This window comes from Mesoplodon mirus (genome assembly GCF_964341445.2).
Source record: "Mesoplodon mirus genome assembly, chromosome: 2".
In the NCBI taxonomy this organism is placed as follows: Eukaryota; Metazoa; Chordata; class Mammalia; order Artiodactyla; family Ziphiidae; genus Mesoplodon; species Mesoplodon mirus.
In genome coordinates, this window is record NC_138977.1 from 93,824,948 (window position 1) to 93,841,031 (window position 16,084).

At 36.5% G+C, this 16,084-nt stretch overlaps 1 protein-coding gene across 1 annotated transcript in view; it reads left to right on the plus strand.

Annotated features, from left to right (window-relative positions):
• SPMAP2L (sperm microtubule associated protein 2 like) overlaps positions 1-16,084 on the plus strand; it is a gene marked incomplete at its 5' end in the record, with an annotated part of 37,620 nt that overhangs the window by 19,672 nt on the left and 1,864 nt on the right. The window contains 3 exons of the mRNA XM_082642993.1: positions 947-977; positions 11,868-11,933; positions 14,034-14,162. Of these exons, the coding sequence (XP_082499119.1) occupies positions 947-977; positions 11,868-11,933; positions 14,034-14,162 (226 nt within the window). The remainder of the gene's footprint in view (positions 1-946; positions 978-11,867; positions 11,934-14,033; positions 14,163-16,084) is intronic.

A 16,084-nucleotide genomic window follows, 5' to 3' on the forward strand; every position in this document is an offset into this window, starting at 1 on the left:
TGTTTTTTTTTTTTGCTGCTCCTTGTGGCCTGTGGGATCTTAGTTCCCCAACCAGGGATTGAACCTGAACCTGTGCCCCCTGCAGTGGAAGCACAAAGTCTTAACCACTGGACCACCAGGGAAGTCCCTGCATTGTTATCCTTTGTAAAAAATTTTTGCTCATTTGATAGTTTTTTAAAATCTCTCTCTTTTTTTTTTTCCGATACGTGGGCCTCTCACTGTTGTGGCCTCTCTCGTTGCGGAGTGCAGGCCCAGCGGCCATGGCTCACGGGCCCAGCCGCTCCACGGCATATGGGATCTTCCCGGACTGGGGCATGAACCCGTGTCCCCTTCATCGGTAGGCGGACTCTCAACCACTGCGCCACCAGGGAAGCCCTAAAAATCTCATTTTTTATTTGCATTGTTTTGATTACAAGCAAGTTTGAACTTTTCCTTATGATTATTAGCCCTTTGTGTCTCCATAGATGAATTCTTCTTCTTTGTCCATTTAACTTTTGACACCTTCCTTAGTGTTTTCCTTATTTATCTATCCTTTTATACTCTTCAGTTATTAAGACTATTAAGCCTTTATCATTTTACCAAATATTTCTCCAAGTTTTTATTCTCTCTAAGTTTTATTTTTTGACACACAGAAGTTTTAAGTTTTAAATATTTTAATCTGTATGTTTCCTCTGTATCTTTTGTCACCTTTTTTTTTCTTTTGTCACCTTTAATGCAGATTAAAATCCAGTGATTAAGTAGGTATTCTCTTATTTTTGCTCTAATTCAATTTTTTTTAAATTTAATCTTTGATTTACCTGTGGTTTACTTTGGTAAAATAGTGTGACATATTTAATTTGGTCTTTCCCCTAAATAGTTACTTTTCCTAGCTCCTCTGTTTATTGATTTGTGATGGCTATTTGATTCTTACTGAATCTAATTTTTGCTTTTACTTTTCTTTTCGCAGATCCTGGTCCCTGTGACTTTGTAAGGAAATGGTAAGACTATAGATATAGTACCATTTTCCCAGACTTTACTAGCTGAATGGGGCAGTCAATCTGGGGCATTTGAAGTGAAAGCCTGTCTTGGGGGTTTTGAGAAGATTCCTGTGCTTTCCCTTTGTCATAAAGCCCTTTTCTCATGGTAATTCCTGTGGGAAAAAGGAAAGAAGAGAGATAAAGTGATTAAGATGAAGATTTAGGAGAACTCTTCTTATATTCACTCAGTGCTTACTTGTTTGCTCCATGCTATGTGTGTCACATAATAGGGCTGAACGTTTAAGGGACTTGAGATTCTGCACTGACAATCTCATGTCATAGATTTTGTGAAGCTCCAAGTTAATGTATCCCAGTCTCCTCTTGCCTCTAATTTAAATTCAGTAGCTAATGAAATTTCAAGAAAGTGACCTCTATGAAAAAAAAATGTGTGTGTGTGTACATACAGTGTATAAACTAGATGCCTCCTGAAAATAGATGCTTACTCTTGGTTTGGCTAAGATATACTTAGAAGAGTTAACAGAATAGAATCATTAAAGAGAAAATACCAAGGGTTCATATCAATGGCTCATATAGATGAGAAGTAAATAATATCAGATTTTATTTTTATCTACTCCTTTAATAAGTCAGTTAAAACCGTTCGTATTGTTATTTTTTAACATTTACATTTATTGTTATTAGTTAGACTTATTTTGCATTTTCTATTTACTATGCTTTCTAGTTGTTTTTTCTCACCTCTTTTAGGTATTAAATACTGCTACCTTATTTTTATGTAATACTTTCATGTTTAAAAAGATTTTTTTTCTCACAAGAATCCTGAGAAGTCGATAAGGTGGATATAATCAACTAGATTTTACTGAGAGAAAATGAAATTAAGAGAAATTATGTAACTTTCCCAAGGTTGTATGATGGCTGAGTAGAAGATCTGGTAGAACTAACATTTACTGAGTATTACTGAATATCCACTTAAAATACCAGATTACTTCAAATAAAGGTTTGCTGAGTGAGCAGACTCTCCAATTACTAGATAGTGAGGTCATTTACACCTGGTAAGTTTTTATACTTAAAAAAAGACTGTGAAGAGAGTATTTTTAAAATGTTTTTGTTTTTGCTGTTATACTACTTATTGCTTTTGTTTTATTGCTTAATTTGGTTTGATTCTGTGAGAAAATTGTTCTATCTCCATTTTCTATCCCTGTCCCAGTCCTCTCAAATAATCTTGTTAAACAAATGTGCTGTACCTGATTGTTATAAAAGAAAATATTTTCTGAATATAAGCAAAATAGTCAGGTGTAAAAGAGCATTTTGACTGAAAGAGAGAATTATTTGAGTTACCCAATCAATTCAGACCTGAAATCATTTCCATAATTGTTGCTATATAAACATATATTTATTGCTCGGCACCTAAGGTAAGGATTTCCAAAACTTTCTTAGCTGTTGTCAAACAATAGGAGACTAATTATCAATGAAGACATGGAACAGCAAGGGAATCCTCATTAAAAAAAAATTTGCCTTCAAGAGTTAAAATCCTTCGACCACATTCTCTTGTTTCTGCACAGGATCACGACTAGACATTGTGAGGTAATATAATACCTGAGAGAGAAGAGAAGGGAAGCCTGCCTTAAGATGAAGAGATGTAGATTGCAGATGTAGCTATGGTGACATAATGCACAATAAGTGAATGAAAAGGAGAGATATTAGTCAGACCTCCACATAGGATTAGCAGATGTTAATGAGATAATTTCCAATTGAAGTAACAATCCAATTTAAGTATCTATAGGAATAAACCAGGAAACTGTCAACTGTCTTGTGTAAAATGATACATTAAAAGAATATTGTTTAGCTGATGAAAAGGTAGGGAGGGAAATCTTGGCTTGGAGGTGATGATGGGAGCCAGAAGCTGACTTGCTTGCAAAAATTAATATATAATAAAATGTTCTGTCTGCACTAAGGCTTGCTTTCTTCCTCTACCTAGCCACCCACCCTGGAAAGTTGGCTCAGGCTGTCTCAGCAGGGCTCAAACAGTACCTGCATGGCAAAACCATTCTTTTATTGAGTAATTTGTTTTTGTTTTTTCCTTCTGGCAATGGACAGTGTCTTCATTGTTTACTGACAGTAACATGTCTTAGGGAGTGCATTGTATCAGTTACATAGCAGATCTCAAACATTTCACCACGAAAGAATCTTTTGGTTATCTCAATCCACCACCACGATTTCATGTTTGGAAATATTTGTTGTTGTTATTGTTCATTATATTTGTTAATTTTTAAAATTAAGGACAGCAAAAGTACTAATCAGAGTCTTCTATCAGCGTGAAGTAATGTATGGAGTTGATATAGTTCAGAAACAAATTTTGTGTTTTGGGGAGCCTCAATAGCCTGCCAGTGGGTGGTGTCAGATTCCATTTGATTTTCTGCGATGTTCTAAAGGTTGTGGACTCCCATTATTGTCTTCATAGATCTCCTAAGGTTTTGGGAACTTTAGGCTGGGAACCCTTGAGGTAAGCATCAGAGTAGTCCTGAGGGACAAAATGCAGATAGGTTAGTTGCAATAGGAAAGGGGGTAGTGAGAAGAGTCCAGAATATGACACTGGGGGAAAAGGGTGTAGACACGGTATACTGTTCTTACTGCCTTCAAACCTGTATTTTACCTAGCAAACTCTTTGAGTGATAACACAGTTTAAACAATCTTAAATGTATTACTTTATCTGGTTTACTGATGGTTCCATGATTTTCCCTTATAAGATGCTTAAACTCAGTTTATATTTTAAACAATTAAATACCAATTCAATTCAATTCAATTAGCATTTACTAAGCATTTACTATTATACATGCAAGGTATCATACTAGGTGCTGTGAATGAGAAAGGGAAAAGGAACTAACATTTATTGAGTACTCATTCCATGGTTAGAATGTGCTAGGTACATAACCCTCCGAGATGGATATAGTTATTTTTATTTACAAATGAGGCTAACTGCACTGGCCTCCTGTTATTTTTCAGACATATAGGCATGCTTCTGCCCCAGGGCGTTTGTACTTGCTATCACTGCTTCAATGGGATGATCTTTTCTTGAAAAGTTTATATACCTTATCCTTGTTCAAATATAAGCTGATCAGTGATGCCTTCTTTGACCACCGTATTTAAAATTGCAACCCCGTTCCCCTCTACATACTTCTCATCCCCTTACTGACTTTATTTTTCTTTGTAGCTCTTATTGCCGTCTTATATACTATGTATTTATTTTTTCATTATTGTCTTTCCGCCCTGACTTGAGGGCAAAGATTTTGTCTGTTTTGTTCCCCTATATACTCTCAGTCCTAGAACACTACTTGTTACATAGTAAGTGCTCAATAAATATTTGTTGAACAAATGAATGAAAGCTGAGAGAATTAAGTAACTTGCTCCAGGATAAGAAAACAGCACTTCATTTAAAAATAAGAAAACACAGAATATCCATTGTTGGTACTGGAATCATAATCTCTTACATGAGAAGAATGGTTGGATCAAAAGTTCCATGTTTCTAAGATTGAGTGCTGCCACCATCACACTGGCCTCAGGGGAAATGTTCCATTGTTAATACCGTGGCCTGGGTGTGTACCTAGAATCCTGACTTGCATTTCTCTGCCAGCACAGCTAAGGCAAGGCATTAAGGGGCAAATAAGTCATTACTAAAGGCTGAGGGACAACAAAAGTTGTTGAATTAAACAGAGAGTAACATGGAAATAGATAAACTGATTGAAAGATTTCAGCTTCATCTTCAGGATGGATGGCCCAGTTTTGTGACTGTGCAACCTCGGGAATTCCTGTTAATCCCTCCTTGCCTCCTCCCACTTTCTAAAAGGAGCTTCATGATGCATCAATCACCATTTAATTAGGAAGACTTCATGTAAGGGTTTGCCTGTGCTGTGTCAGGCACGAATCCTACCTGACACCAGGCAGGGCCAGGGCTTGTTTTAACATAAAGCGTTTAGAGCCTATTAGAGAGCTCAGGCAAGTGTTAGGGAGAATGCTTTTCCTCTCACCTGCCTTTTTGTACATAGAAGCACTTTCCTTGAGTAATTCTGGCCTCTTTCCTTATCCCATAATTAGACTCCCAAGGGGGTGGAAGTGACATTTGTTTGATGGGATTGGGAGAGAGAACTGGTTACTTCTGGGTCCTCTCTCTCTGGGACCTGCTTATCTACACTGAATGATCTTTGTGATCTGCTTTCTGTCACATAGCAAACTTAGCCTCTGAAGGGGGAGACTTGCAGCCTTGGGGGACAAGTTCAATACAGGGATGTCAGGGATCCACAGGACTCTCTTCAACATCATCTTATCAATAACAGAGAAAGTATTTTTTTTCTACTTGTCTGACTTCTGTGCCTATTTTTCAGTTAGTTCCTAATTGTGGTAGGTAAAAAGCGTTGTTATTTATTGGGTCCTTCAAACTCCAAGCAAGTACATAAATAATTATAACATGAGCTATAGTAAAATAGGTGGTGTATTAGTCTGCATAGGATAGGCAATGCTGCAGTAACAAACAAGGTACAAAACTCTCAATGACTAGATGCAATAAAAGTTTATTTATCCCTCATGTCACAATCCAGTGTGAGTTAGCTGGCTGTGCCATACAGAATATGTAGTTTCTAGGGTCACTGCAACAGGAAAAGAGAGAGGGAGGAGGAGGACACTAGTTCTCTCTCTTTAAAAAAAAAATTTTTATTTAAGTGTAGTTGATTTACAATGCTGTGTTAGTTTCTGCTGTACAACAAAGTGAATCACTTATACATACACACATATCAACTTTTTTTGTTTTAAGAATCTTTCCCCATGTAGGTCATTACAGAGTATTGAGTAGAGTTCCCTGTGCTATACAGTAGGTTCTTATTAGTTATCTATTTTATATATAGTAGTGTATATATGTCAATCCCAATCTCCCAATTTATCCCTCCCCATCCCCCCCGCCAGGACACTAGTTCTTAAGTGCATTGCCCTGGAGTGATACCCAGCACTTCTGCTGAATGTAGACATAACTGGCCACATGGCTTCAAACAACTGCAAAGGAGGCTGGGAAATGTAAAGGATCACATGGATACTTGGGGAGCACAAACTCTGTCTGCTATCGGTGGATTCAGAATAGTCAGGGAAGGTCCAAGGGAGCAGAGTAGGGCAGAACAGGGGATGAGCAGTACCCAGAGTATATTTTGCCTCTTTCATAGTTTTCTCAAAGCCAGATATTCTGTCTGAAATTTATCTATACAATCTCTTCAGAATCCAATGCCATCAAGCCATTTCCAAAATTACTTAAATTACTTAATAGGAAAATTGTGGGGTTTTGCCGTTAAGTGCGCATTTTACCTGGGTTCTTCTGGAGACAGTATGCTCTTGGTTATATTGTATATATAGTATCTTCATTTTATTATGTACTGTATTTTTAATGATTTTAAAAGTGAGTATTTTGGGTACACAATATTTTTGAATACTTTGCACTTTTTAGCACTCTTCAAATCACATAAAATAGAGCATGTGGAAAGGAGGGCCTCTGGAGTGTGGAGTTCCAGACTTTGGAGAAGCTGCTGGCCTCACTGAATGCTGGAACAACCTCCCGAAGGCACAGCTGAAGCAACAGCTCAGATATAATTCTTTTTGAGGATGGTGCCTACATACTCTAGGACAAAGTATCTACTTTGAATCAAATAACTTGATGTGGTTCTGTGGCCCAATAAGAAGAATACAGTGGTGACCAGGCCCTCCCATCAGGAAACTTGCTCAAGCCTCTTAGATAGCCTCATCCACCAGAGGGCAGACAACAGAAGTAAGAAGAACTACAGTCCTGCAGCCTGTGGAAGAAAAACCACATTCACAGAAAGATAGACAAGATGAAAAGGCAGAGGGCAATGTACCAGATGAAGGAACAAGATAAAACCTCAGAAAAACAACTAAATGAAGTGGAGATAGGCAACCTTCCAGAAAAAGAATTCAGAATAATGATAGTGAAGATGATCCAGGACTTCGGATAAAGAATGGATGCAAAGATCGAGAAGATGCAAGAAATGTTTAACAAAGATCTAGAAGAATTAAAGAACAAACAAACAGAGATGAACAATACAATAACTGAAATGAAAAATACACTTGAAGGAATCAATAGCAGGATAACGGAGGCAGAAGAACGGATAAGTGACCTGGAAGACATAATGGTGGAATTCACTGCCACGGAACAGAATAAAGAAAAAAGAATGAAAAGAAATGAAGACAGCCTAAGGGACCTCTGTGACAGCATTAAACATAACAATATTCGCATGATGGGGTCCCAGAAGGAGAAGCGAGAGAGAAAGGACCCGAGAAAATATTTGAAGAGAGTATAGTAGAAAACTTCCCTAACATGGGAAAGGAGATAGCCACCCAAGTCCAGGAAGCGCAGCGAGTCCCATACAGGATAAAGCCAAGGAGAAACACGCCAAGACACATAGTAATCAAAATGGCAAAAATTAAAGACAAATTATTGAAAGCAGCAAGGGAAAAACAACAAATAACATACAAAGGAACTCCCGTAAGGTTAACAGCTGGTTTCTTAGCAGAAACTCTACAAGCCAGAAGGGAGTAGCATGACATATTTAAAGTGATGAAAGGGAAGAACCTACAACCAAGATTACTCTACCCAGCAAGGATCTCATTCAGATTCGAGGGAGAAATCAAAAGCTTTACAGACAAGCAAAAGCTAAGAGAATTCAGAACCACCAAACCAGCTCTACAACAAATGCTAAGGGAACTTCTCTAAGTGGGAAACACGAGAAGAAAAGGACCTACAAAAACAAACCCAAAACAATTTTAAAAATGGTAACAGGAACATACATATCAATAATTACCTTAAACATGAATGGATTAAATGCTCCAACCAAAAGACAGAGGCTTGCTGAATGGATACAAAAACAAGACCCATATATATGCTCTCTACAAGTGACCCACTTCAGACCTAGGGACACATACAGACTGAAAGTGAGGGGATGGAAAAAGATATTCCATGCATATGGAAATCAAAAGAAAGCTGGAGTAGCAATAATCATATCAGATAAAATAGACTTTAAAATAAAGAATGTTACAAGAGACAAGGAAGAACACCATGTAATCATCAAGGGATCAACCCAAGAAGAAGATATAACAATTATATATGCACCCAACATAGGACCACCTCAATACATAAGGCAACTGCTAACAGCTCTAAAAGAGGGTTTAGACAGTAACACAGTATAGTGGGGGACTTTTACACCAATGAACAGATCATCCAAACAGAAATACTAAGGAAACACAAGCTTTAAATGACACAATAGACCAGATAGATTTAATTGATATTTATAGGACATTCCATCCAAAAACAGCAGATTACACTCGCTTCTCAAGTGTGCATGGAACATTCTCCAGGATAGATCACATCTTTGGTCACAAATCAAGCCTCAGTAAATTTAAGAAAATTGAAATCATATCAAGCATCTTTTCTGACGACAACGCTATGAGATTAGAAATGAATTACAGGGGAAAAAACGGAAAAAACACAAACACATGGAGGCTAAACAATACGTTACTAAATAACCAAGAGATCACTGAAGAAATCAAAGAGGAAATAAAAAAATACCTAGAGACAAATGACAATGAAAACACGACAATCCAAAACCTATGGGATGCAGCAAAAGCAGTTCTAAGAGGGAAGTTTATAGCTATATAAGCCTACCTCAAGAAACAAGAAAAATCTCAAATAAACAATCTAACCTTACACCTAAAGGAACTAGAGAAAGAAGAACACACAAAACCCAAAGTCAGTAGAATGAAAGAAATCATAAAGATCAGAGCAGAAATAAATGAAATAGAAACAAAGAAAACAATAGCAAAGATCAATAAAACTAAAAGCAGGTTCTTTGAGAAGATAAACAAAATTGATAAACCTTTAGCCAGACTCATCAAGAGAAAGGAGAGGACTCAAATCAATAAAAATACAAATGAAAAAGGAGAAGTTACAACAGACACCACAGAAATTCAAAGCATCCTAAGAGACTACTACAAGCAACTCTATGCCAATAAAATGGACAACCTGGAAGAAATGGACAAATTCTTAGACAGGTATAACCTTCCAAGACTGAACCAGGAAGAAATAGAAAATATGAACAGACCAATCACAAGTAATGAAATTGAAACTATGATTTAAAATCTTCCAACAAACAAAAGTCCTGTACCAGATGGCTTCACAGGTGAATTCTATCAAACATTTAGAGAAGAGCTAACACCCAGCCTTCTCAAACTCTTCCAAAAAATTACAGAGGAAGGAACATTCCCAATCTCATTCTATGAAGCCACCATCACCCTGATACCAAAACCAGACAAAGATACTACAAAAAAAGAGAATTACAGACCAGTATCATTGATGAATATAGATGCAAAAATCCTCAACAAAATACCAGCAAACAGAATCCAACAACACATGAAAAAGATTGTACACCATGATAAAGTGGGATTTATCCCAGGCATGCAAGGATTCTTCAATATACACAAATCAATCAATGTGATACACCATATTAACAAATTGAAGAAAAACCATATGGTCATCTCAATAGATGCAGAAAAAGCTTTTGACAAAATTCAACACCCATTTATGATAAAAACTCTCCAGAAAGTGGGCATAGAGGGAATCTACCTCAACCTAATAAAGGCCATATATGACAAACCCACAGCAAACATCATTCTCAATGGTGAAAAACTGAAAGCATTTCCTTTAAGATCAGAACAAGACAAGGATGTCCACTCTCACCACTGTTACTCAGCATAGTTTTGGAAGTCCTAGCCACAGCAATCAGAGAAGAAAAAGAAATAAAAGGAATACAAATTGGAAAAGAAGAAGTAAAACTGTCACTGTTTGCAGATTTTATTATAGTATACATAGAGAATACTAAAGATGCCACCAGAAAACTACTAGAGCTAATCAATGAATTTGGTAAAGTTTCAGGATACAAAATTAATGCACAGAAATCTCTTGCATTCCTATACAGTAACAATGAAAGATCAGAAAGAGAAATTAAGGAAACAATCCCATTCACCATTGCAACAAAAAGAATAAAACACCTAGGAATAAACCTACCTAAGGAGACAAAAGACCTGTATGCAGAAAACTAGAAGACACTGCTGAATGAAATTAAACATGATACAAACAGATGGAGAGATATACCATGTTCTTGGAGTAGAAGAATCAATATTGTGAAAATGACTATACTACCCAAAGCAATCTACAGCTTCACTGCAATCCCTATCAAATTACCAATGGCATTTTTTACAGAACTGGAACAAAAAATCTTAAAATTTGTATGGAGACATAAAAGACCCCAAATAGTCAAAGCAGTCTTGAGGGAAAAATACAGAGCTGGAGGAATCAGACTCCCTGACTTCAAACTATACTACAAAGTTACAGTAATCAAGAGAATATGGTACTGGCACAAAAACAGAGATATAGATCAATGGAACAGGATAGAAAGCCCAGAGGTAGACCCATGCACCTATGGTCAACTAATCTATGACGAAGGAAGCAAGGATATACAATGGAGAAAAGACAGTCTCTTCAATAAGTGGTGCTGGGAAAACTGGACAGCTACATGTAGAAGAATGAAATTAGAACACTCCGGAACACGATACACAAAAGTAAACTCAAAATGGATTAGAGACCTAATTGTAAGATTGGACACTATAAAACTCTTAGAGGAAAACATAGGAAGAACAGTCTTTGACGTAAATCACTGCAAGATCTTTTTTGATCCACCTTCTAGAGTAATGGAAATAAAAACAAAAATAAACAAATGGGACCTAATGAAACTTCAAAGCTTTTGCACAACAAAGGAAACTACAACCAAGACGAAAAGACAACCCTCAGAATGGGAGAAAATATTTGCAAATGAATCAACAAAGGATTAATCTCCGAAATATATAAACAGCTCACACAGCTCAATATTAAAAAGACAAACAACCCAATCCCCAAATGGGCAGAAGACCTAAATAGACATTTCTCCAAAGAAGATGTACAGATGGCCAAGAAGCACATGAAAAGCTGTTCAACATCACTAATTTTAGAGAAATGCAAATCAAAACTACAATGTGGTATCACCTCACACCAATTAGAATGGGCATCATCAGAAAATCTACAAACAACAAATGCTGGAGAGGATGTGGAGAAAAGGGAACCCTCTTGCACTGTTGGTGGGAATATAAATTGATACAGCCACTATGGAGAACAATATGGAGGTTCCTTAAAAAACTAAAAATAGAATTACCATATGACCTAGCAATCCCAACCCAGAGAAAACCATAATTCAAAGAGTCATGCACCACAATGTTCATTGCAGCACTATTTACAATAGCCAGGTCATGGAAGCAACCTAAATGCCCATCGACAATGAATGGATAAAGAAGTTGTGGTACATGTATACAATGGAATATTACTCAGCCATAAAAAGGAACGAAGTTGGGTCATTTGTATACATGTAGATGAATCTAGAGAGTGTCATACAGAGTGAAGTAAGTCAGAAGGAGAAAAACAAATGTTGTATATTAACGTATATATGTGGGACCTAGAAAAATGGTACAGATGAACTGGTTTGCAGGGCAGAAATTGAGACACAGATGCAGAGAACAAACTTAGGGACACCGAGGGGGGAAAGTGGCATTGATATTGGGATTGATATATATACACTAATATGTATAAAATGGATAACTAATAAGAACCTGCTACATAAAAAAAAGAAAATTTAAAAAAAATCACATTAAATAGGACATGGGTTTTTCTTTCTCCCTCTAATGAGATTTGTTTGAGTAGGAGCCATCTAATGTAATCATATTTGTTAAACATTCTCTTTGAATTAATCAGCTGATATTTGTTAGTTCTTTTTCTAGGAAGAGAATTCAAGATCTTTCTAGGCCTAAGAAACAATGGGGAGCCCCAGATAGGTAAGGCAATATTATGTAGTCTTGTGTGTGATGATGTATTCCTTACATTAAATAGGTAAGTATTATTCTTACCTGTCCACTAATTGGATCCACTGAATCAATATTGTCACCTCAGTTGATTCAACACATGGAAGGCAAACCCTAGGTCAGTGATTCTCAAATTTGACTGCACACTGGAATCACCTGGAAAATTTTAAAACTGACTGTTGCTTGAGTCCCGTTCCCAGAAATCCTGACTCATTTGGCCTAGGGTGCAGCATAGGCTTCAGGAGTGTTAAAAGCTCCCCAGATGATTCCAGTACGCAGACAGGTTTGAGAACCACTGTCCCAGGGCATTATTCCACACTCATGTGAAACACTTGTGTCCATCCTCCAAGTTCAACTTTGTTGCTTCTAACAGCTGGTCCTGCTGTCTCTAAGCCTCTGCCTAGAGCATACCTGTTTTCTAGATTTCCAGCAGGCTGGACCCACTGTCTTTCCACTTTTGCTCACAGGGCTTCCCCTTTTCTTTTTTGGCTCCCGAGTGAAGCCTGATTTTTTTTTTCTTTTTTTTGATCTCCTATTGCTTTTTTATTTTTTTAATTAATAGATTTTATTTTTTAAAGCAGTTTTAGATTTATAGAAAAACTCAACAGAAGTACAGAGAAGTACAGAGAAAGTTTCTATATTATCACCCACTAGTTTCCCCTGTTATTAACATTATTATCTTGCATTAATGTGATACATTTGTTACAATTAATGAATGAATATTGACACATTATTATTAACAAAAGTCTGTAGTTTATATTATGGTTCACTTTTTGTGTTGTACAGTTTTATGGGTCTTGACAAATGCATGTCATATATTCATTACTACATTATTAAACAGAATAGTTTCAGTGCCCTAAAAATTACTTGTGCTCCACTTATAGATCCCTTCCCTCTCTCCCTCTTCTTCAGACCCCTGGTGACCACTGATCTTTTAACTATATCTGTAGTTTTAAATTTTCCAGAATGCCATATAATGTTGGAATTGTACAACGTGTAAATTTTTCAGACAGGCTTCTTTCACTTAGAAATATGCATTTAGGGTTCCTCCATGGCTTTCATTTCAGTAGCAATTTCTTTTTAACATTGAGTAATATTCTGTAGTCTGGATGTACCATAGTTTATCTGTTCACCTACTGAAGGACATGTTGGTTGGTTCTGATTTTTGGCAGTTTTGAATAAAGTTGCTATAAATATTCATATGCAGGTTTTGTGTAGATACAAGTTTTCACCTCATTTGGGTAAATACCTAGGAGTGCAATTACTGGATCATATGGTAAGAATATGATCTTAGCTTTGTCAGAAACTACAAAACTGTCTTCCAGAGTGTCTGCACCATTCCCACCAGCAATGAATGAAAGTTCCTGTTGCTCCACAGTGTTATCAGTGGTTTATATTTTAGCCCTTCTAATAGGTGTGCAGTGGTATCTCATTATTTTAATTTGCAGTTCCGTAATGACATGATGATGAGCGTATTACATATGCTTATTTGCCATCTGTATATTGTCTTTTGTAAAGTGTCTATTCAGATCTTTTGCCCACTGATCGGGTTGTTTTCTTATTGTTGAATTTTAAGAGTTCTTTGTATATTTTGAATACCAGTACTTTATCAGATGATATAGACTGAATGTTTATGTCCCCTTAAAATTTATATGTTGAAATCCCAACCCCCAGTTTGATGGTATTTGGAGGTGGGGCCTTTGGGAGTTGATTAGGTCTGACCACCTGGTACAGTGCTTTACCCAAACTGGGAGCACAGTGTAGATAAGTGGCATGCCCATTTTTTGCTGACCTGACTATAAATTACGGTGTTAATTACATGTTGGCAGAAATAGAACTATCTGTAATAGGTTCAATTTTGGTCATCATATTTTAAGACAGTAGATAAAACAGTCTTGTTCTTGTTTTAACTTCCATAAGTAGTTTATTCAGCTTCTGATGTCTGGAAACTGTAAAATTTTGTAATAGAGATAGTTCTTGAAGTAAAATTAGTAGAGAAGACATCAAGAGCCATTTCTAAGATGCCAATTAGCAGTGAATTTCTTACCATTATATTTTTCTGCTTTTTAACAGAAAACTGTTTTGGGGAAATCAAGATCCTATTCGCCCTGTTTCCCAGAATGCTTTGAAGGCTCAACTGACCAAAAGACTTGAGAACCTTGCCCAGCCTAAGGAAGTCTCCCATGGATATGTACCTAACAGGTTAGTATTTGTGTGTTATCAGGAACACAAAATTTATTGAGGATTAGGGATTCTATATCTGTTTCCAATCTGATGCTACAGTAAAACTTTTCCAGAGCAACATCTAATATTTAGCTGTTGTAGATTTGTATTATATTTTATAGTGTCTTGGCTTATCACGATTTTGATTTTTTAATAAAATAAGGGTATTATGCAAGGATGTATACCATATATAACACTGTTGTGGATGAACTTATTTGTGCATGAAACTGTGAATTTTGTATACCACCCATGGGCATGGTTACCGTAAGTTAATTAGGGCATCTAAAGGTAATAATGTTAAGACTTTTGGCGCCCATTGCAAATTTGTTTTTGGTGCATGTTTGTTGAATGACTGGACTTTCTGCTGGTTGGCTCTTTGAGGAAAGATGGTGAGGTGTAGGGAAGATGGGTACAGGCAGTGAGGGAGGTTAAAGTAAAGAAAAAAGTGAAGATGCTATTATTTATCTGAAGTTTGGTTTCCATGATAAATGAGGTAGCCATTTCTCTCCTCTTTCAATATACAACTTTAGTCAAAAGTCAGCAAACTTTTTCTGGAAGGGGCCAGATATAAAGTTGGCCATTAAATATCTGCAGCAACTACCTAACTCTGGGAAAGCAGCTATAGACATATGTAAACCGAGAATGCCTGTGTTCCAACAAAATTTTAGAATTTTTGCATCTGTGTTCATGAGGGATATTGGTCTGTAGTTTTCTTGTAATATCTTTGTTTTTTGTAATGTCTTTGTTTATGGCAATGCTGTCCTCATAGAATCAATTGGAAAATGTATAGAATTGGTATTTATTACTTCTTCTCTGTGGGCTCCAATTACACATTAGGATGCTTGGATTTGTCCTACAGCTCATTGAATCTGTTCTCTTTCCCTCTCTTTCTGTTTTATTTCTCTCTGTGTTTTCACTAACCTTTTTCTCTGTAGTGTATAATATACTATTAATCCTATCCAGGGTAATTTTTATTTCATGTGTCATAGTTTTTATCACTAGAAGTTCAATTTGGGTAGTTTTTATATCTTATCTCTACTTGCTCAATTTTTTAATCTCCTTGCCTACTAATTCTATACTATGTCATTTGTGGGTCTGTTTCTAGGGATTGATTTTTCTCATTATTGGTAATAATTTGCTGCTTTTATATGTTTGCTGCTTCTTTTATATGTTGGAAATGCTTATGCTATAATATTAAGTGAAAAAAATTAAATAGGAAACTGTATTATGATATGATCCTCTTTTTATTTTTAATAATGTTTATTCATCAAACATGTCGTGATCTTTACCATCTCAAGACCTTATTCAAGGTCTTATTTCTCCCTCTGCCTGCAATGCTTACAATGACTAAAACTTTCTGGTCCTTAAGTCTCAGCATAGGTCTCAGCTTTTCAGAGGGACTTTCCTGACTGCTCTTCTCCACATAACATTCCACCTCCTCACAAACCTACTCGGAAAGCCTCTATCTCTGTTGCATAGCCAATGCCTTTCATAGCACTTATCACAACTATCTACCGAATTTTTGCTATTCTCCTCCCAACATAGAGAAGAAGCTCCAAGAAAGCAGTGCTTGTGTCTGTCTTACTTTCTGCTCTCTCCTTAGTGCCTAACAGTGCCTGGTGCTCAATAAGTATTGAGTGTATGAGTCAGGAAATATTTTTCCAAAGTATTGTTGTCTCTGAATGGCAGGATAATATATGCTTTTTGTTTTTCTCTCTTAAACTTTTCTTGCTCTTACAAAGTTTCTATAATGAATATTTATCTCTTTTACAATGAGAAAAATGCAGAGTACTCTATATTAAAATAATACTTGAGTACCCACTACATTGATGGAATGGTGAGACTTGGGTGTGTGAATGACTACAAGACAGGAGAAGCACCTAAAAGCAGCAGCTCTACAT